The sequence below is a fragment of the Platichthys flesus genome, chromosome 12, assembly GCF_949316205.1.
Source record: "Platichthys flesus chromosome 12, fPlaFle2.1, whole genome shotgun sequence".
Classification (NCBI taxonomy): domain Eukaryota; kingdom Metazoa; phylum Chordata; class Actinopteri; order Pleuronectiformes; family Pleuronectidae; genus Platichthys; species Platichthys flesus.
The window spans coordinates 9770449-9794147 of NC_084956.1; the positions used below are offsets into that span (position 1 = coordinate 9770449).

The 23699-nt window shown below is 39.5% G+C and overlaps 2 protein-coding genes across 3 annotated transcripts; one reads left to right on the forward strand and one right to left on the reverse strand.

The window, feature by feature from the left end:
- Positions 1 to 281: 281 nt before the first annotated feature.
- hif1an (hypoxia inducible factor 1 subunit alpha inhibitor) lies at positions 282 to 9746 on the forward strand. The gene is made up of 8 exons (XM_062401120.1): positions 282 to 670; positions 4791 to 5041; positions 5900 to 6048; positions 6199 to 6344; positions 6485 to 6591; positions 7166 to 7229; positions 7317 to 7427; positions 7725 to 9746. Exons 1-8 carry the CDS (start codon positions 488 to 490, stop codon positions 7779 to 7781), a joined length of 1068 nt encoding a protein of 355 aa, XP_062257104.1. The 5' UTR covers positions 282 to 487; the 3' UTR covers positions 7782 to 9746.
- A 398-nt stretch (positions 9747 to 10144) lies between these two features.
- cuedc2 (CUE domain containing 2) lies at positions 10145 to 15138 on the reverse strand. Of its 2 annotated transcripts, none has more exons than XM_062401589.1 (9): positions 15049 to 15138; positions 14221 to 14325; positions 13501 to 13644; positions 13326 to 13387; positions 12903 to 13036; positions 12579 to 12746; positions 12427 to 12491; positions 12280 to 12340; positions 10145 to 12178 (listed from the first exon to the last, which is right to left on the reverse strand). In XM_062401589.1, exons 2-9 carry the CDS (start codon positions 14292 to 14294, stop codon positions 12032 to 12034), a joined length of 855 nt encoding a protein of 284 aa, XP_062257573.1. In that variant the 5' UTR covers positions 14295 to 14325; positions 15049 to 15138; the 3' UTR covers positions 10145 to 12031. The 2 variants fall into 2 exon arrangements, with proteins under 2 accessions (XP_062257573.1, XP_062257572.1); XM_062401588.1 differs by having other exon boundaries at positions 15004 to 15138.
- Positions 15139 to 23699: the final 8561 nt, after the last annotated feature.

The window sequence follows — 23699 nt, forward strand, 5'->3', positions numbered from 1 at the left end:
GCGTGACGTTCTCTTTATATGTTGCGGTCAGTGGGTTGAGCAATATACTAATGTACGCTGTTGTGGCCGTATCAACGTACATTTAAAAGAAACACTACAAAACGTGTCACTGCCTGTCTTACTCTACTATACTACAACTGTTCCCTCTAGCGGTGGAGTCACATTACCACAGCAGGGGCAGTGTAGTCCCCCGGTGCAGTAGGTGTCGCTGTTTGATGTCCTGAACCTGGATTGGTCGAGGTGTTCTCCTGTCTCCGGTTCGTGTCGTTGTTTGTCTGCTGTCAACACGGTGTGTAAACACCTCCACCTTCAGGCGGCGGGACCGCGCACACACACTCCCTCCGCTAGCGTAAAAACCTTGAATGGGAAAAACCTGCGTGATTCTGACTCCGTGGCTTGGTCCGGGGAAGAGTCCGGTAAAGGAGCCGCTGTTCGTGGGTTCACAGCCCAGAGAACGCAGGCAGCTGAGCGGCGCTGGTCGACGGCCATGGCAGCAGCGTCAATGGTGGAGCCCGATCCGGCGGCGAGCGAAGGCGGCGCCGCTGCTTCCCCGGGCGTCCAGAGCCGAGACTGGGACGAGTCTCAGCTCCGCAAATACCCGTTCACCACCAGAGCCATTCCCCGGCTGTCCCACACGGACCCCCGCGCTGAGCTGCTCATCGACAACGAGGTAAAGCTGATGAGAGAGAAACCGCATCTCTCCACACTCTACCTGTCAGATGAGGGCTGTCAGACATGTTCTATTAATGAACCAACTGAACGATCCTATGTTCTAAAAGCTTGAAAACTATATTAAAACTCAGTGTTATTGTTAAAAGAGAAAACCTTTCCTTGGTGAGGTTTGGAAGATGAAAGTAAAAGCAGTGACAACACCTAAGGTGAAGCAAACCTTCATCAAGGCTGCAACTAACTATTTTATCTCGATTAATCGATTATTCCTTTAGCTTTTATTATAATTATTTCCTGGAGCTCTAGAGAATGTCCTTAAAAGTTTTTTTTCTCTGACACGATCCCTAACCCAAATATTTTTCACAGTAAATCCACCTTTTACAAATAAAAGCATTATAATCTTTCACTTTAAGAAGATGTAAGCAGTGAATATTTGCCTTTTTTTTTACTTTACCACTGACCCAAAACACATTTTTTTTTTGTAGTTATTGGAATGAAGGCACAATAAACTACAAAGCTCGTTTGGGATTCAAGCCAAAGGGGGAATACAGTCAGTTTCATTGCTTCAGGTAGTTTGATTTCGCCTTGTGTTTGTAAAACACCTGCACTGAGCTGAAATGAACAGAAACCAGTCAGCAGCAGGTTTTCTACTGGACGTGATCCAAAGTGGATTATCCTCCTTCCTCCTCCTCACCTTTTAAGGGGAAACATGAAATGACAAATCTGACAGCAATGCAGACTCTGTGATTTCAATTTGCAGGTTCTCAAGTTGAGACAACAACCTGCTGTCTGGAGGATAGTATCCCTCTAATGAGTAACATGTTGAGTTGAGCCAAGGTTGGCAAAAATTGCTTTGACACAAGAGGAACGAACGCATGATGTTAATTTGATTCACCCAGGGATACAAGCCTCATTCAGTTGTATTCATTGTCAGGCAGCCGGAGCCTCTCCCAGCAGAGTTATCTACCTGTTGAGCTTTAATAGACTATAGCTCACTTGGTGAGGTTAGAAAATAAACTGTTTCCCCATTCGCCTTGTTTGGTTTATAATCGTTAGTCAATAAAACCATAAACAAAATGTTTAGCACAATAAGCACAAGTTCACAGGTCAATGCTGTCAAATCATCATTTGGCACAACATCAGAGATTAGTAGAAAATTCTATCAAAAGACTTGAGAAGAAAAAGGGTTGGACTGATCAGCCATAGTCACAGGTCAAATAAAACAAGCCATCACCTGAAGGAGTAAAACACTTTATGTATTTTTATTGCTCTCAAAAAGGTAAAACGTTGATGTTAGCAAATTAAAACGAGGAGCTTGGAGTCCATGAAGAGCTGTCGGCTCTGAAAGGGGATTTAAGTTTTCAACGGGAACATTCTCTTTGTTTTCCACACTGAGATCACAAACCAACAGATCACATCAAGTGTTCAGACTGACTCAAACAAAAGAAACACACAACACTTTCCCTTATCAAACACAGGTTTACTAAACGTCTGAGTTTTCTTAAGAAACATTGTCTCTGGTTTATCTTTTTGTGGATGGATTTGATCAGTTGTCACAGGCTCCACTTGGGTTAAAGCAAGAGAAGTGATGCTACTTCAACATCTCTTTGGTCTTTGACACGTTCAGTTGTAAAAGACTGTTAACGGACACATTCTTCTACCATTAGTCTTTTCCTCTGTATCGCTTTGTGCAAAAGGCAGATTATTAAAGAATGATTGGCATATTTAAGAACACAGCTGCCTTTATAATGGGTCATTTTCCCAGGAGAAAAATGAGGAGTGTACTTGATAGAGAAGCTTTTACTGCAGCTCTCTGTGCTCTATTTGTCCAAACAATTAGCAGGCAATGTTGTAACTTCAGTTTAACATCAACCAAAGATGCAGGGCTGTATACAATGAAGAAACATCAGTGATCAATGAGAAATGAGTAATTATACAGTTCTGTAGAAATGTATGATGATGTCAATTGTCATTTGTTATCGTGTGTCATTCTAAAGAAACAACACCCACCTAACCACACCCTCATTTTCAACACAGAAATGAAACATTACTTAATTCTCTCACATCCTTGGGTCTATTGAAAGGCGCTATATACATCCAAGATAAATAAATATTATTATTTGTTTTGGGGCAAGTTTGCCCTTTTTTTATTGTGTTCATTATTATGTCTTTTGGGATAATCTTCCATGTAACTCAAAGCTTGGATATAACAGGTTGAATAAAGATGAGCCTTTATGGAGCTGTGTTGATGTTCTGACTGATAAAGCAACAGCTTTACTGGTACACAAAGGTCATTCAATGAAATAAAAGAAGCATAAAAGCACAGATCAGAACAATAACAAATTTAAATATTAAACACATAAAACGTTAAAAGGTAAAGAAACAGTTTAAAAGCCCAGAAGGATAGAAGAGGAACCTGTTTATCTTCACAGAGATCAGGTTGGATTTTCTGCTAGCTCACTCGAGTGTGTCTCACTCCAGACAAAAAATATGTTAATTTAGCAGATTCCATTCTGCATTAATATAAACTATCCTTTCTGCTCTGTCTAGTCATTGACACAGACATATGACTCCACTTTCATTTTAACAACGCTGCTGCACTTTAAACTAATGACAAACTTCAGATCTCAAGAAACGTACAAGAGAAGCACAACCATCTTTTAAACATCTTGAGTAGTTTGCTTCTCAGAGCTGGCATATGCAGAGAAGGTGGGATGGGCAGGTAGGGGTCATATAATAAATTTGGTATCTTATCATATACAATAAATATTAATTATTATTAAAGAACATAAGAGCAGATTATTGTTCTATTCACTACAGTGGCTTGAATGAGTTCACCTATAGACTTTAAAACAGATTGAAAATTGAATGTTATGTATGTAGGACAGGTTGGTTCATACACTGTCACTGTGTTAGTTAACTGTTAAAAAACAGTCCCTGTTCATGTTGAAGTCTGTGGGTTAAGAGTAATACTAATACAACTATTATTATTATATTTGTAAAACACGTTTTATACAAGAAATACAGCTCAAAGTGCTATACATATAAGGTTAATACCAATAAAAACATGTTAAAACGTCATTCATATAAAAGAACAAGTCACATCAATATGCTATAACCCACACCTGTGAATTAAAAAGACACAACAATGATTTTAATACTACTCAAAGATAAACAGAAAAACAGGGACCTGAAGGTGAAGCACAGTCGCTGCATGAAGACACAGTGAAGTTATTAAAACCTGTGTTTCCTCCATCGTCCGAACTCTTCGGCATGACACGGCACGGCACACACACACACTACCACACACCCACGCGCACGCATACACTCCCCGCGTGCTCCTGCGAAAGTGAAACCGGGGCCAGTGAGCGGGGTGCGCGTGCAGCGGGCAGCGGGAGCGCGCTCACCGCTCTACGTTCTGTTAGTCACGTAGCCCTCTCACGCACATCCGCGTGCCACGCGCTGTTGGCTGCGGAGGACGTGCTGCGTGCACGTCTGTTGGTCAAGTTCCTCCAGATCCTGTTCGAGACATAAATATAATTTAAATAAATATTGAGGAGATTTATTTTGGAAATTGTGACACAGTCATATGACAAATATTGAAGGTTAAGATATTAAAAAAGGTACGTATGTGCAGTTTGAATTACTTTGCACCCATTTAATGAAGCAGAGTTAAAACGTTAGAGTTCAACCATAAATAGCAGTTTCATGAATAAAGCCCCCCCCCAGTAAAATTAAATGAGATAAGATGTACCTTTCTTGATCCTCCATAGATGTAATTCAAATCTGACACAGCTGCACAACAGCGCAGCATTGCAAGAGAAAAATCATATAATATGTGATATAATGAGAAATTAATTAAGAAAAAGAGATCAAATAGAAATACTGCAATACCATTACAACAGTAGTATACAATGCAATGACCGCAGTGCTATAATCATGATACAGTTTAAACATAGAATACACAAAGTACTACACAAAACAATGATAATCCCTTTTGAACGTCATTCAGTGATTATTCCTCAGTCCACCAGTAGTTTGAAACACTATTAAGTGTATATGGGCCAATAAATATAATGTAATAAATTAATTGTTTTTAAATGTCCTTTGTCTATCTCCAGGAACCGGTGGTTTTAACTGACACAAACCTTGTGTATCCAGCGCTCAAATGGGACATTGCATACCTGCAGGAGAACATTGGAAATGGAGACTTCTCTGTTTACACCGCAGAAAACCACAAATTCCTTTACTACGACGAGAAGAAAATGTCCAACTATGAGAACTTTGCCCCCACTTCACGGCGGCTGGAGATGAAATTCTCAGAGTTTGTGGATAAAATGCACAAAACGGAAGAAGATGGAGGAGAGGAGAGGTAAGAGTTAATTGTTAGAAAGGATATTTCAGTTGTGAGTTCTGCTTTGTTGTGTTAAACAGGAATAGATGTTCATATTAAACCTTTCTGGGTTAATGCACAGTGGAAACACACTCCTCTCCTTGAAGCTCAAACAGTAACCTGGGCACCAGGATGTAATGTTGCTGCAGGTGTGTCTGACAGCGAAGGGGGTTTTCTCTCTGGAAATGTAAAGCAGCACAGGAAAGTGCTGCAAATGACTAAGCATTTACTCAGGAGAGTCGGGGCAGGAGCCGCTTCCTGTGACCTGACTTGGCCACTCAGACACAGATCACTTACTAAATGTCTGGAATGCCTCCCAGGCTTCCAGGTCACGGTTTTGCAACACGAAGGCAACTGGACTCTCCTGAGGTTCTTGAAAATGTTTCTCAGACAAGTCCAGTTCGTTTTGCACGTAATAAATCCAATGATCATGTGAACTCGCAGTTTGACTTGATGAAACAATCACACTGGCTGTTTTCTTTCCATTATGTTTTCACTCCTGTCGGTTTGTTATCAAGATTACACAAAAGCTACTGGACGGATTGCTACGGAATTTTGTAGAAGGATGCAATGCGGGTTAGGGAAGAACCATTTTTAATTTTGCGTGGCTCTGGGTCAAGTGGCGGATCCAGGAGATTTTTATTTTCACTTTATTTCACATTTTGATATAGGGTTGCATTTTTTAAAAAACATTTTAGTTTATTTCGCAGACTATAATTCACGGATATGTGTATTTACATGTTTTTTCATCAAGGGACACTTTACTGTGATCCATTTTATAGATATATACATATAAAAACAAAAATGCCTTACACGTTCTTTCTTGTGCTTCTCCAGAGTTTACCTGCAGCAGACCTTGAATGACACAGTGGGGAAGAAGATAGTCGTTGACTTCCTCGGTTTCAACTGGAACTGGATCAACAAGCAGCAAGCCAAGAGGAACTGGGGACAGCTGACATCCAACCTGCTGCTCATCGGCATGGAGGGTAAGGGATTTGACAGGAGCCACTCACTGCATGAGGAATTGAGTAAAACCTAATGTCAGCAGACCTGATCCAAGTGTTTTAAATCAACTCCGCAGCTGTAGATGCTTTTGCGTTCCGTTGTATTTCACGCTTCATATCCTCTCACCACAGGGAATGTGACACCGGCACATTACGACGAGCAGCAGAACTTCTTTGCACAAATTAAAGGACATAAGAGATGCATCCTCTTCCCCCCAGACCAGTTTGAGTGTCTCTATCCGTATCCTGTGCACCACCCATGTGACAGACAGAGCCAAGTAAGACAAGGACAAGTAACAATCCACCCACAATGTGAACTTATTTTTATGTGATTGCATGTTAGCGATTTGGAAGGAGAACAAATCAAAACTTTGTGTGTTCATTTTTTTTAACGATTGTGTGTTTTTTTTATTTCTAGGTGGATTTTGATAACCCTGATTTAGAGCAGTTTCCCAGTTTTAAAAATATTGTTGGCTATGAGGCTGTTGTAGGCCCAGGAGATGTGCTCTACATTCCCATGTATTGGTAAGAAATACATCCACGAGGCTTGTGTATAGAAATGATTTTCTTTAACATGAATTAAATCAGCTGATAATTTAATTTCTTGGGCAGACTGTCAGCTGTTTTGTTTTCATGCTCTCTGCTTTCAGTGTGACTGTAACAGCTCAGTTAAGAAGCTGTTTTTACTTTATTTTGTTGTTTCTTTTGGCTCAACTCCAGATGTTTTTAATGTGCTATGTAAATAAATCTGACTTTCAGGTACAGGTAATATTATGATTTTAAATTACAACATGCAGGATATTGATAACCTATCACAATGTGTTGGTGACCCTTATTGTAATTTGAAATTACCTGCTTAAACATAGAATTGAATAAGTTTACTTAATAAACAACAAACACATTTTTAGATTGGGATACCAAGAGAAATAGGAAAACAGCATTTTACTGCAACTTTAAAGACTGGACGTGCATCACAAATTCAAACGTTTTATGCTTGAATTTATATTTAGTATTTTATTTGTTTGCTGGAGGCTACACTCAACTGTTTTTGACACAACAACCTGAACATTTATGCATTTTTCCTTCTCATTTTCTTCAGGTGGCATCACATTGAATCATTGTTGAGCGGTGGAGTGACGATCACTGTCAACTTCTGGTACAAGGTAAATCACTTGGACTCTGTTTACTTTAAATTTTACTATGTTTGTATTTAGTTCATGACACTCACCTGAATGACTTATTTTGCTCAGGGCGCCCCCACCCCCAAGAGGATAGAGTACCCACTGAGATCCCATCAGAAGGTTGCCATCATGAGAAACATCGAGAAGATGCTGGGAGAAGCTCTTGGAAACCCACATGAAGTAAAAATTACTTAATCTCCCCTCTCCTGTCATCATTGTACTGATTATATAAGTCGCACATGAAAGTCCCACTGCAAGTTTCTAGAACATCGAATCAGATCCACATCTAGGTCGCCTGTTGGATGAAATCCCGGGGGCTTGCTGACCCTTCGCTGCAACCCAATTACTGTGAATATTTATGGCTTACCTGATTTTAGTAGAAAGGAAAGAGATATCCAGAGTGGGACGATGAATAAAACAACGTGATCTGTCTCTTTAAAGTGGCTGAAACTAACCAAGAACTCTGTGTCTCCGTAGGTTGGACCCTTACTGAAAACCATGATCAAGGGGCGATATGACCAGGATTTCAGTTAGAGCCCCCCCCCTGCACCCTTGAGACTGTTAACTTTAGTCCTTTCGAAATGTGTGAAAGTGAGACTGCTGCGTGTGTCATGCGCATCCTGACTGTGGAGCTACGCATCACTGCATGGCAACAGGCCGCCATCTTGAAAACCATTCTGCTTGAGTCGTCTCCAAGTGCCATCGTTTTCACCAATATGACGATTACAGAAGAAGCTCCTCCCTAACTCGTAAGAATTGGAGCCTACTTGAAGAGGTCTTCTTTTTATTTTTCCTTTGGCCTCAAGTCGAGAGGCCAAAGAAAAAAAAAAGTTTTTCTGTAATGCAGTGTTTGGTCAGCACTCATGATTCAAGCTGGTGGGTGTTAAGGGTGTATTTGCTCACCCAGTCAGTAACAGTTGGCTGGAATCGGTACCTTTTGAGCAACCTCAACATTTTGACCACTAATGGATAAATCCGAAACTCGGTTGACTTCAGTTAATGCAGGGCATTTCTATTCACATGTTAAAAAAAGAAAACAGATTAGTCAATGTGGAATGGTCGTATCATGTTCTCCGTGTTTATCACAAACTCGTAAAGATGACAGGTCATCTTGATGGCTAATAACAACATGGTTTCTGTGAGTGATCAGTGAAGACTCTCTGCTGCAAAGAAGACAGAAAAGAACCAGTGATGGAATATGATCAATAGTGTGTTGGAGTGCAAACAGAGGGTTTATATATTAAGCTGAAGGAATATGTGATGGCTGATGCTGCTAAATGATTTTCTCCGAGTGTTTGCCTTGTGCTTTATTTATGCTCTTGCTTGTTTTATGTTTCGAGGAATTTCTGGACGTGTTTTCCTACAGACCAGTAATAGGTCAGGAGGCACTGACGATAAATTGAAGTACAATCTGCAATTTTAGTTGCAAATGTTAAATTTAAAACATACTGTTTTTTGGGAAACTTCAGGTAAATACAGTTGATGTTTTCTTGAAAATTATGCTTTGAACTGTTATGAGTGTAAAACTGCTTAAATGGTTCGGTTTATGTTCAAATGTTATTCACTGACTGATCTAGCAGGGCCATCTGCTGGAATCTCACTCATGTACTCAGCCATTGCAGTGCAACATAAAAGCACCATCTAGTGTTCATGTTTGCAGTTGCATGTTCAGCTTGACGTGTCTGGTCCGTGACTTATACTTCTGCAATACAAATATTCAGTGTGTCGCATTAAATGCAGCAGAGCTGGGATTAAATGACACTGTAATGTGTATAAAAGGATGAATTCCAGTGGAAAACATGCACGTGCTCCAATAATCACTATAGATCCTCAGAAATGAACTCGTCTTCACTTTCCTGCAGCCGCATTTTCACCGTAAGGAGTCCCGAGAGCAACTTAAAATGTGCCGCTGTGCAGTTTGCACACGCTTTATCTCAAACTGTTGTGAAAATGTACATTAAATGAAAGGGAAGGATCATTTCACACACCGTGCTGTATGTGGCAAACCAACATAAACCATCATATCATTATTTTCCTGTGACATTGTATGAATCAGTAAGTGATGCACTAAAAACAATATCATCCGAGCACTTAATTCAAGAGCAATACACAGGTTTTCAATGGTTTTGTTCTGATTAACTTATTGCTGGTAATGTGCAGATCAACACTGCACACTAATTCAACAGTGCTACTTTCTATGTATTTTACGCTATGTGCAACTATTGTTTCAACTGTTCTGTTGCTATGTTACCCAGTTTACTATGTGTGCCTTGCTTGACATGGAAAGGTCACTTAATGCTGCAAGATCATGATTTCTTTCTTCTTTTTTTTTTACAAAAGTGTTTTCACTCTGAAATTTAACAGCTTTAACAGGTGAGAGTGACAAGAGTTCATAGAACTAGTGGCATGTTTTTGATTGATGGCTGCTGGCTTTCTGTTTTGAACATTCAGTTTGTGTTCACCTTGTTCCTCTGATTAAAGTTTGTTTGCAAAGTTCGACCCTGAGTTTCGAATAACTGCTGAAAGATACCGTGAGTTCTTGCACTCATCAAACAGAGATAAAACTAGGAGGGTAGCTGAAGAGCTCATACCTCCTTCAAGGCTGAAGGCCACTTTATCACCATATCCCATTTACATATCTGCAAACTGTTTACAGTAAAAACAAGCAAAATAAACGTTCTATTTAAAATATTAAATATTTGTGACTGTAGAGTAACTGAATTAAAACCACTCCAAATAAAAATACTTAATTTGATCCACAGAATCATAGACATCTGCTCCCTACAGATGTCTGTTTTCAATAAAGATTGCATCTTGAGAAATGTGGAAAAATGTGATTCTATTGAATTAGCAACTTATGAAACAAGTGATTGAGTCAAAGAAAACAACGTGAACGGTAGTCTACAAAAGCTAGTATTTATTTACTATAAATTGTGCGTCAGCGGTTTCTGAAAGCGAGGAGTTAAAACACAGTTGTGACCGATCAGCTCCAGTAAACCTGTTCCATGATCTATAGTAACAATCATATCATAGGTAAAGACCACATTGCTGCTGATATTGACAAGTATCAGCAACAACACATCTTTTTAAACACTTGATTGTGTTACATCAACACTCAGGAAAACGATATTATACCACCAATCAAAAACAAAAGCTTATAGTTCCTCTGAATAGATGCAGAGGGGAATTAACAACTGGTATAAGTCAGGGGAAAAAACAACCTGAACAACCTAACTATTCTAATATAGCTAATAAACTAGAAATAAGATCCCTGTCACAATAATAATTAAAAGAACTTCACAAGTTCACAGAACACACATGAGATGAAAGACGGGAAATCACTTCAGTAACATCATGTGACCCTGAAATCACACAACAGTGCCCCCTCACGGTAAACGCATAACATGAGCTTTGGAGAATCTAAATGTTGATATCAAAAATAAAGACAATACTGTTGGAGTGAATTTTACAATCGAGCCCCTAACCCCTGATCCCAGTCCTCCACTTAATTATGCCAGAATTTATAGTGCTGTGCTTGTTTAATTGTTTGTGCAAAAATGTAATTTACAGACGGTCTTGATAGAGTAACTAAATCGTAATATGTGTGAAAATAAGAGAAACATTAGCTGTGTTACAAACAAATATTAACATAACCGTAAATGATAAATAATAACACTAACTTGTATAGTATTGAACTTTTGCATATCACACATGTTCCTTTGTTTTCTCTAAGTGGTTTGTTTTCTCTTTGGTCTTCCTCTTGACTTCTCCACTGTCTCAGAAACATAGAACCTCCTTCATCAAAGTTATCTGGATAAAGTGTCTCAAACCTGGAACATGGACTGAGGGCACGGTCACACACATGCGAGTGCGAAGTAAATAGGAAGTAAGTGTTTTATTGGTCCTCCTGCTCGCGCTGATGGAAGTGAACTGGGAGGCGAAGGTTTCACCACTGTTATATTGGTGTGTCATGAGAGAAAAATGATTTGTTCAGCAAAGATTTCCGATAATTCAGTTACTCCTTATCATGCCAATTATTCAGTACTGTACAGGCATGTCTTTGTAAGTAAACAATAAAAGGTTCTATCATGAGTAAAGTACTTTAAACTGAATGGTGTTATTCAACCAATGGAGTCCACGTACTAGGTGATGACAACCTGCGGCAACCGGCTTAACAAATGTCTTGTTTAAGTTTCATCTAAAAATAATTTGGTAGCACAAAAAAAATTGTCCTCAAGCCCGACCAAACATTTTCACAGCACTATTCCTCTATGATGTAAAAAATAGAATTTTAAAAGTTGGAATCAATGATTTAATATGTACGTAAACAAACCGCTGTGAGTCGTAACTAACTACCTCGTAAATTTTACAGTATCACTTGAATGTATCTACAAAAAGGAAAACAGATTTATCCGAGTTATGAATCTAGATTGTACTAAGTTAAAATACAACATCGATAGAACGATAGAAAAGATGTTTAAAAAGAAACAAGAACGTCAGTGCAACATCAGACCTGCTGAGATGGCAAAATGTAGATAGATCAGGTTGTTACAGAAACTAAATATAAGTTAAAACATCCCCACCAAAATCTCACACACGATTTTAAAAGTTTCTCACAAAATAAACTGTGATAGAACGGGAACACTAATGTCATGTTGTAACCAAGGCAAATAATGGTAACGTTTTTAAAATAAGCCACTGACACCAACTAACAAACATGTTCCGTAACTTAAATGAACAACAGTGTAAACAATATTGTCAGTATTACGCGGATGTGCTCATCATTAATGGAATCTGTATTTCCGTGAAGGCTTGAGGTTGACGTACGTCTTCTTCATGTCCTCTGTCTCGTTTGTCTTCACAAGCTGAAACCTCTCACCTTTGGTTGTGACCACCTGGTTGCCGTGGTACCGCACTAGCTTCTTTGGAGCCTGCAGAAATCACAGCAGAACGTGTAAGTTTCAAGTTTCATTTTTATGAAACACATTTGATAAAGCTACATGGTAAACATGGAGTACGACCAGAGACTTACATCTTTGGGGGGGACAGGTCGGTGAGTTTTTTTGTCCTCCTCTCTGTCCACATGCATGTACCTGAGGAGATTGATCACAGTCACAAACGCTGAAGAAGGAAGAGAACCTGCACCCTCTCTCTATAGGGTAACATCAGTCTAACTTACTTCTCAAGGATGCTCTCTTTAAGTTTATGGTCCGCCAGTGAAGAAGTACTTTTCCCATGATTTACCTGAGAGGACAGAAAAGCTTCAAATTAGACTCTAGATGCACACGGGGTCGACAGTCACTATGATACTGTGTGTGACAAGAGACTCACATTAAGAGGAGAGGTGCTGAGTTGGATATCGCCCTCTATGATGAGACGCACAGCTTCCTCCATGTCTCCTATGGCAATGCACAGGGCACTACGAGCCTCCGACAGACTACACTTGGGAAACATCTCCAGTAGGTGTTGCTCCTGGGCCTCCCATTTAGACACTGGTACCTGGACATACACACATTTTTATTACTTATATTTCAAGTGGATTCAAACAACACCAACAGCAGTAAAAGGGAAGATCTACAAGTTAAATCATAGTAATACAAAATCTTAATGCTTCACGAAAAGCAGAAGAAAGTGCTCGTGTGCTGAAATGATCACCTTGGCGGTGGCGCCCTCTGTTGGTGTTTCTCTGCACTGTGCTTCTCTCTCCGGTGGAGGTTCATTGGGCAGGGTAGTGATTTTCAATGAAATATCATCTGTCCTGGATTTAGGGGCACCCTTGTCTTCAACAGCTAAAAATTAAAATATAAGAGTGTATAATCCTTTGTTTTCTCATTTTCTCAACAACTGCTGGTCTGATTGAAGAGTTTCAGTTTTTTGTAAAGGGGGTGCTCAAGAAAGTTTGACACATTGCTTTTAACTTGATGTGAAGAAAAACGCATAATTCCAGTGTATGCCAGAGGGCAGAGCATTGAATAGGAATACAGTTGGAGACCAGAATGATGAAAATTAAGAAACCATTTGGAAAGTGTAAGATTGCCACAACAATGAGTGTATCAGGAATAATGACAAATGCAGTACCTGAGGTCCGAGCAGTGGCTAGTTTTGAAGCCAGGTTGAACATCATTTCACAGACTTTTACACTGCAAAATAAAAAAATAATTGTAATGACAACAAGTAATGTTGTTGTTTGGTCACGTTTAACTCCAAAAAAGTACAACCAGAGCAGATACAAAAGGTGTAGCTGTCGGTTTACCTGTCAATATCAGCAAAGCCAGGTATGTAAGCCTCTAACATCTCTACAAAGACCTCCACATCAAAGTTCTCCTCCACGCTCTGCTGGGAACCAAGATCCTCCAGGACTGCAGTGATGTAGGACAAAAGTACATCGTCCAGTGTGCTGCATTGAAAGGTGAAAAAAGAGCTGGTCTTAGACATGTTCTGAAGTCTGGATGTATACTGACATTTTACAGAGGAGCTGTATGTGAAAACACAAATGTCTGGGACAGTTGTTCCAGTTTCTAAGACGTGACAGACTTCACACTGGAAAGAATACAAATGAAAACTAAAGAATATAAATGTTTCTGGATGAAAACTTGGAAAGACAATGAGATTTAGTAGCTTTTGTACCAAAGCGCTGTAAACAAAAACTTGTACATGTCTGCAGTATAATTATTCTTTTTATATATATATATATATATATATATATATATATATATATTTATGTCATGCCTCCTGCATGCAATACACAGGCGCCATCCCTCACCTGACTGTTCGAGACACTTTCCTGTTATTGTGAACGCATCTAACAAAGACAATCTCTTAACTTTGTTTATATGTGAAAGACAAACTCCAGACATTTTCCATAGTTCTTGTTCAAAGTAGGGAGTACAAACAACAGCTTATAAGCTCCTGTTAAACTAAATGAAATTAATTTCTCTTCTCAGGATAAAAAAAAAGACGATGAACTGTTTACCTGAGATCTGCGTCGTGTATGTAAGTCTGAATAAATTCGTGCATGGCGCTGTGGATGATCTTGTGGAGGTCCATAGTGTTCTGCTGCTGTGCAGTAGATGAAGTTCTGGGGACGGAGCAGAGCAGAGGAGGTTTTAACCAGCAACTGTGGCTGCCAACCTCACGTAACCACACACAGCAGCTGTCCTCCATCAAACCAAATATGGTTCAGCTGCTGCTCAGGCTTACGAAAGCTTGGTTGTGAAAGCTTCCCTGACGCTGCCGCATTTTAACTTATGTCACAGTTGAGGGTGTGTTAGCCTGAGTGATGCTAGGAGTAACATTGAAGAAGCTACTTTGCGATATAGCTAAACGAACTGATTGGTGTAAACAACACACACACACAACTAACACACTTATGCACAACGTACATATAAGTACGAATTGTATACGAACTATTATTTTGCATGTCTCACGTGTAGAGTAACGTTCTAACCTCATTACGTTGTTTTTGTTGCTCAGCGTTAGCATCACAGCTACTCAGATGTTAGTTATCAGCTAATGGTTTAGCTAATAGTTTATTAATATCTTCGCAGCTAAGTTAGCATCGTATGCTACCATCTAGCTTGCGTATCCAGCTTCACCTCAAATGCATTTTGACACATTTCCATCGCCCATCAACCCAAAGTGTCCCCCTTCATCTTCGCAGTCTCAGGCATAAACAGCGGTGGGCTGTCAGAGAACTAGCGCTGGCTGAGTGGTTCGTGTTAGCTAGCACACTGCTAACGCTGAAAGCTCAACACACCTCGGTTGTTCACACAGGAACACGTTGTGACGAGGTGAAACTCACGGAGCAGGAGTTATGGAGACATGAAGCTCAGAGTTCCCTCAGAGGAAGCAGAGGTGAAGCAGCTCGGTCTCACGAGGAGGCTGCAGGTTCCTGCCTGTGTTCAAAACACCGTGACGTCACTTCCTCTCGTGGTTAAATATGCAGAAAATAACTGTTATAAAATGTTTTTTTGACCCTTTTCCTTTTGTATGTTGAATATCATTTGACATGATGTGTATATCTACTGTATTTTTCTTATCATTATTTATGTATATACTTGACTATTTAACTGTGTTGTCACTTTAGCTGGATATTTTCTGTGTTGAGCCGCTGTCTGCTATGTTTGTGTTTGTACATAAATAAACTTTAAAAGGCATGAAGTATAAATACTTTAAGGAGATCTTGTCTATATATCTGTATAAAGGACAAAGGTGTCATTTATTTTATCACCGTATTTACACTGTTTACAATGTTTCACTGTTTACAAACATAATTTAAGAAGGCAAAAGTGATAAATTCCCATGAAATGAAAAAAAAAAAATCCTCCAGAGATTAAAAATAAATCAACAAAACAGAATTTAAAATTCTGTCTCTTCTCAGACCAAAAAACAACATCTTAACTCCTAAATGCAGGTTTATATAGTCTATGCAGGCCAGTCCATAGACTATTGCAGGAGAGAAAAGACAGTTTTCTTTAAACAACTGTGGCCCAGACTGAAGTTAGCTCCTGAGAACACCCCCTTCCGTCTACAGCAGAATGGTTCAGTCCAATCATTCAGCCTCCTCTACTTAAACTGTGGTGTTGTAGCAGGTCAATCTTTGCCATTTTGCTGTGAAGATGGTGGACAACAAAACACTGACAGAAAAGTAATTAACAAAGCAATTTTTACCTCACTAAATTTGTGTGTCTAGGGTTTTAACGGTGAATGAAATTGAAGTTATTAGACATTGAAGCATTGACATAAGTTCCCTTCTAAACATGTTCCTGAGGAACCTGCTGATCCCAAAATGTCAATATATCATCTGAATATTTTTTCAAGGCAATATCCACATATGTGTTGTTCTCCTCTAATGGTATCTACTGGTTTTGCATAATTGAAAATAAAGATATATTTTTAGGTTTTGACTACTGATCGGTAAACATACGACATTGATGTTTGTTATGATCTTTCCTTACATTTTTCATAATTTCGATTTCAACTGTTTATTGTTCAATGAGGAAAATAACTAATATATAATATATATTTTTATAACAGTATTTGATAAAGTGATTACAATGATGTGTTTGATATTATATAGAAACAGAAATTAAAAGAAGGCGAGGAACCTCCTGCCTCAAATAAATAAAGATATATAGAACAACACACAAACGCTTCTTTAAAACTTTCTCCCCTTTAAATATGAATATTTCTGTCCCATCTTGGGTTCTTGACTTAACCCTGGTCCGCTAAAAACAAATGGTCGACTCTCACTGGGACATTATCTTGCATCTTCCCAGATCCATACATAGTTGATGATTGAGGTGTTATCTGAGGCAGCATCATTGATGCCATCAGATCCCGCTCTCAGTTACCTCCGTCTGTGTTGGCATTATAGCAGATATGTACATGTAAATCATTAATGCCTGTTCAATTGTTTTCTTGCTCCCCTGGCAGTATCTCTTGCCGGCTGTAGTATTTCATGGGGAAATATGGTACACGCCACTGATAAAACAAGCAAGAACAATCCTCAACTTGGCTGAACTCTGTTTCAACCCTGAGCTCATGGCTAGACAGGTGGGGCTGAGGTATCGATGGGAGAGCGTGTAAGACCTGCAGCTGAGTAGAGCGTCTCGTTTTTCCTCCATGTGTTCTCATCAATAACTCACACTGACACACTTGCACACACTGAGTTGCATCAGTATGCTTCTATCAAACATGTTATAATTGTACAGACTCAAGCTTTAGGCAACATTTAGTTATGTTTTTGTCAGCAATGCCAAATCTGAACCACACTGTAAAATTTAAACAGCCATTTTCTGTGTATTCATGTTTTTCATCTTCTCCAATTCAGCAATCCGTTCTAAATATGAACTCATGCTGACAGACCCAATAAAACTGACACTGTTTCATATTGCTGGGATATTTTTACAGGAAAAGGTGTCCTGACACTAGGTGGCAGCATTGAGTTATAACTGGCATCACCTCCTCTCTGAGAGATGCTTTGATCTCAAAACAACAAAGGAAATTCACTGCTAAAATCGCATCGGCAATGTTTTTACTTCTGGGGAGAAATATTCTCATCGTCATTTTTTATAAAGCTCTTTTCATTATATAACATCAATTTTAGAGCACATCTTGAGAGGAGTTTAACAGTAAATAATTAGTATTATTGCACTTAAATTTTAAAATTATCCATAAATTATGGAAAATATTGTCTTGACTCTAATCTCATAGCATTGCTCGTTAACCTTTTGCATTATGTTAGGTCAGGAATGAGATTTCTTTTAGCATGCAGTAATTGAAGTTGCTGTAAGTTAGTGTTTTTGTGTGAGTGAAAGTGGGAGACAAATAGATGCATGCACCCAGCTAGTCATTCAGTTATCCTCTAACAGTTACCTCAATTATATTTACGTTGGTGCATGAGGATACTTCAGAAAAGTCTATTTTAGATGCACTGTTAAATGTCTTCTGTGAGTTGATACTCCTATTAGAGATACAACTATTTAAAGATTAAACTGAGACAATTTTGTATGTTAACCTCCTTTGTTCTTCTGTTGCTGCATCTCAAGAAACAAACATCCTGAGAAACATGCAGGCATCCCACTGTATAATTATAGCATAATCACATATAACCACACATGCAATGAGCTGAATCAGTGTACACAAATGTCATATAGCATCAGCATTAACTGGGAACATATTGCACCTTTAGCCTCAAGCAACATTATTATTTAAAAATTGCCATTGAGCCGGGCACAAACAATTTGAATGGTTGAGTTAAAGTAGTGTGACGAAACCCATATCCTCTTTGACTCCTTGTGATGATTGCATACTTGTGTGTGGCAGTAAAGTAAATGACTAAATATATTTATAAAATGTTTTTAATGTGAGTTTGATTTCGCAAATTGCGGCATTTCTTCTTCTTTTAGGCAAAAGAACAAGATTTTTCTACAGTTTTCTAAGACGTGTTATATTCAAACACTGCAAGAAAATCATTGAGAAACTTTAGAAACTCACACATCACACACTGTTGCAAGTGGAAGATAATCCTTAATATGTGCTAATGGTGTGTTGACTCTTTTCTCTTCCTATATGCCGGGGCACAATCAAGCATGTCATGCAACAATGTTGAGTCAAGGCACATAATGTGGATATTGTACTGGTGGCACAGATTTCCATTTTCACACAGACAGTAGAGATGGGGGGGGGGTGGTGGCGATGGCAGTGGTGGGTAGCGGTGGGGAGGGAGTGTTGGGGCGGGGGTGTTCAAGGGGAATAGAAAAAAAAGATTTTACAATTCTGATCAGTCACCAAAACACTGAACGATTTACTGGCAAATTAATTACCCCTTTTACCTAACTTTTGACAATAATGCTCGGAGCTGTCTGTCGGAACAGCATTATTCTATTAACGTTCGATCTGCAGTTCAGCCAGAGTGACTTCATATTTAGATTTTATTGTATTTTCCTAGTGAATGTGTAGCATTGCATCCACAATAGAGAGGCGCAGAATTATTATCGTCTGATATTTCTCAGTTTAATCACCTGTGCAGAAGAAATGGGATCAGCACATTATTTGAAGAGAGGATTTGTTAAAAATATCAAACACGTAACATATCTGTTCAACGGCTTCACAAAAGGTGCATTTACAGAGTGAATTCAAGCTTGGTGCAGTTTAATTAATTGGAAAGTCTCACAATATAAAAACCTCCACAATCAGCACCCATCTTTAATCAAATATAAGACTTGGTTTTGGAGGTCGTGTGATTCAAAGCGTTATTGTGTAGAGTTTTTTTTTCTTTCTTTTTACAGAAAAAAAGGCATATGTTTTCAATTAAAACTTCACCTTTCCACTTTATTCTTTCTATGATGAGCTGCAGGTTAGAGAGACTTGAAGAGACTTGGAGCCTGAGCTTGTTATGAGCTGGCCCGGTTTGTCCGATGGGGCGAGGGCGACCTGATCCACATCCGGGCCACCTGTGTGGGCCTGCCTGCCGCCCCGTCTGCCCCCTTTTCCTGTCTCCAGGAAGTGGTCACCAGGCGGTGGTCACCAGGCGGCCTATTGCCTCTTGTCCATGGTCACTGGCTAAACAAGTATGTGGGTGTTAAAGAGGCTGTGCAAAAGTCTCTAAATAACATAAACAATTCTACATCTAATAGAGATGTATGTACAGTACATAAACTTTTGAAAATAAGAGATGTTTAGTGTTGCAGTTTTGCAGAAGTAACGTTTTTTTAGGCATAATTAAGCACAATAGATGGGAGCATCTGTATCTGGTTCATCTCAGTAAATGGGATGGTCTCCCTTGTCTTGTCCTGTGTGTCTCTGTTCAGCAGTCGATAGGTTAACCCGCCTGTAGCATCCATCTTATGTGGCCCCCCTCACATTACCATTGATCTGAGGGAAATAAAGAGCACACGTGTTATTATATACAGCCCAGAAAAACACCCTCTCCCTGTGATGGAGTGAACCGGCCAAATGTATGAAATATTGCCCCTCCAACATATTCTGTCTTCCTGTCAATAGTGCAGCCTTTGCCCACAACCTGGATCAATAGCAACTTATCTTTTCATGATAACACATAACAATGTTGTCTCCTGTCTTTTTCTGATATTGAAGTTCTAATTCTAATGTCCATCTCTTTTTTTTCTTTTTAAATCATCCATGCCGATGAGTCTATTTGGATATTCCTCAGTTTTCCCCTGAAAGAAATAAAATTGGCGCGGCCCCGCTAGCCTGAGACATGGCAGTTGCAAATTTACATGTTGGTTTTCTGGACGTTTCTCTGAAGCTTTTGGGGGTCTCTCATGTGTGAGACTGCTCAGTGGAGAGAAGACACCCCTCTGTAGAAACATCTGTTGTGGAAATGGCTGTCAGACTCCCTTTTGTGGGCTCCCTCTCTTCTTTAGGCTGAGATTGTCAATTGTCTTGATCATTTATGTGGGTGAAAGAATAATGATTAAAAAAAGAATCTGCAGAATGTGCCCATGCAGTCGAGTAGTCTGCAGCGCGGCTGTGTTTGTGTTTTTGAAGGAAAGGAACATTTCTCTTGGATTTAGTGGCATTGTGGTCTGCACATTGAGGCATGTCTTATATAATGTAATGCGTAAACTATAATGCAGTGTGAGTGATGTGACAACATAAAGTTTTTAAAGAAATCTCACTGACTGAACATTTGTTGGTCACAATGACCAGCTGCAAAAAAAATTATTAAAAAAATTAGTCTTTTATTATTCACGATGTAGTGTTTGTTATCACTGGAAAAGAGAATCTGCATTTTCTTTTATTATTCAGAATGATTCGATTGTTGAAAATGCATTTTATTTTTTTACTAAAACTGAAATACCTACATTTCCATTCTCCACGTTAAATATAAAGCAGCTAAATGCTTTAAACAAGTGAGATAGGAAGTGATGAGTATAAAAGGTTGGTGCCCTGTTACAAGAAAAATATTTTGAAAACAAATTCTCTGCATTGTGTCTTTTATTGTATGGCCCGAGGTGCGATGATGCCGGCGTCTTCCACCTACACAGGAAGTGTCTTGAGAGCACCTGTCTGCCACAAGGCATGTCACCCCCATGTAACACAGGTCAGCCGCTATTTGTCTCAGTCAAGCAGCTCACTCAGCTATAATTTCCTTTTTTTTTTATTACTGTCCATGCCAAAACAGCATGAATCCAATCTAAAACAATGAATTGAATAGATCGGTTGCATTCAGATGCATTGAATAAAGATTTAAATAGATATTTCCATTCTTGTTTGTTTGTGGTTTGAGGAACCACACACAACAGGAAAACTACTGCATCAGTGAAACATGCAGAAAATGTATATAAACAGGTATAGATCCTGTCCTTGGAATATTATGTGATTTTATGTCCATGTTACCTAAACCATGTGTCTGAGAGTATGACCAGTTGTCATTGCATCATAAAAATATGCGCATAAACTTAAACATGAAAAAAACATAAAACATATACTATTTTAAAAGTAATTTATTTTGTAAAGCCTTTATAAAACAATCTAAAAACATCTTATCTAAACATTGTGCATAAGACCTGGTTTAAAAGTTGTAAAAACACCTCTACATGGAAATGGCCCACGACAGTAAGATCCCTGCATGAATCAATGGGACGCCTGTTTGTGATTCTGTGATTTTTCCTGCCGCACAGGTGAGTGTTTGAGCAGAGTGACACCTCATAAACTAGCTGATAACCTGTTCCTGTGTCTTCTTATCTGTCTTCCAGACAATCTCTGGTCCCTGAGCACGTTGTCGTTTCCCCTCGGGCCTGTTATCAGATCCCCTCCATAGGCTCTCAGTTGCTGCAGTTATTGTGGAGGACTCGACTTTTATGGCCTTGTGATGTCTGCGACAACACTAGGTTTTATGAGTGAGTACATGCTCTCCAGTGCTCGTTGGGACGGTAGTTTCCTGCTTTTTGGGGGGGTTGACTTTCAAGTTTCACTATTGTTTTACTTCTATTGAACCTGTCAGAGCTACAGAACAAGTTAAAGGTTTTACAAAATATAACAATTCGAGCCTTCTAATTTTCCACTGTCAGTGGCAAGAGGTGTTTTTATCCAAAATCTGAAATGTGTTAATAACATATTACCTACAAGATAACAAAAGAAGGAAAAGGCAAAAAAAGGCTGAATTTAACATTCATATTATTTTCAAATATCGTATCAATAATCATCTTTTTCCTATCATGTTTCTGCACTGATCGGACCAAGGCTCTATCCGTGAGAAAGAGTGTTATCTCCCTCTGCCATTCATGTACACATTTATTGGATTCCAAGTCTCCAGGATCAATCTTTTGGCCACCAGAGGAGCATAACTAATGGCAACATTAGAATGGCTTTGTGAGAGGGACTGGCCGGATACGGGTTAACCAAGCAGGAAATAATCTAGGATTTTATATCCTGCATGAATGGCCATAGGATATGCTGAGAATAAATTAATCCCCCCCAAAATGTTTTGCAGCAAGGTTATCTTTGAATGGAACAGCTGCAGAGGGGTGGACGGTTTATTTGGCTGATTATTTTTCTGGGGGAGGAAGAGGAGGGTGGTGGTGTTGATGCTCCCTGTGTGCACACGTGGAATTTCTTGGCAGATAATGACCGTTGTCCTAATGCTCAGCCAGGGTCAGACTATCTATTCTCTCTCTGACCACAGGTCTAGACAGCCTTCCTCTGGAAAAGCTTTTTTTTTCTTCCTCAGTTCCTTCTTAAAGAACCACTTCTTTTTTTCCTGTTGTGCCCAAACAAGGATTTTATAAAACGGGTGACATCGCCACACAAGCTGTCTGCCGAATCCCCCTTAATTAAAGTGACGTTTAAAGCCTTCCTCCGACACTAATAAACCCTCTCTCCATTAAGATCCTCCTAATTACTGTGTGCAAAGGAAAGGGGACACACACAGACAGACAGTGCGGAGGTAAGCCTGCTGGCATTTGGCCCCGTAAGCTCAGCGCCACACAAAAGAAAATGTCCCCTGGGTTACCCATCCCACCAGACAGATTCCTTTATTTTTGTCAACCTTGCAACCCCCCCCCTGCCCCCCCGCTCCTGTTTTCTTCTTTATGAATGAAAGTATATGACATGTGTGGCTGAGAGTGTCCATTCATGGAGCTGCTGGAATGTGTGGAGAAAGCATGAATGAGGCATGAATCACAGCCACCTGATTAGTCATTAAAGAGTCTTTTGACATTACCATTGTTTAAATGTGCATGGTGGAAGTGAGAGTGCTGTCAACTATAGACTCCTGTTCGCTCATGTGAGGCTGATTACAAAAGAGAGAAATTCAGTGTAAACAGAGGGATGCCGGGATCTTCTCGGGAAGCATCCATCTTATATTATTTCTTGATATATAAAAAAAACAAACCATATGAAACAGTTGTAAGAGCATTTTATACAAAAGCTTTGTTGGGTAACATGTCCCATGATAGTTTCGAATGGCTTGACCAGGGCTTAAATTGATGTAGACAAGAGACTCTCGCATCGTTACACGTCACAATGAGCCACAAGTACAGAGTGTGTGGACAGTCACTACAGCTTCTGTGGCAGAGATCAGCCCAGAGAGGTTAAACGTGTTTGGTTCATGTCCCAGTCTGCAGATTAATGACATTAACAAAGTTTCCATTAGTCGTACAACGGGGGGAGACATGGGCGTCCATGCGGAAAGCCACATGACCGAGGCAGAGATAAGAGAAAATGAAATACGTCTTTTCGCAGAGGAGACTGGAGGGGCCAGGAAGTGCCACTCCAAATTAGCCGCAGGCCCAGTTTGTTGTTACTTCATTAACCCAGCAGCCCCGGGAAAAAACAAAAAGCGGGGTCGCAACCTGTAGCAACAGGGAGGCCTGAAATTTGCAAAGCGATGCTCCATTCAAAGTTCGGCTGGATGCAAGAGTGTATGAGGGAAAGTTGTTATTTAAAGGAAAATCCAGGAAATCTTATTGTTGTGTTTTAACT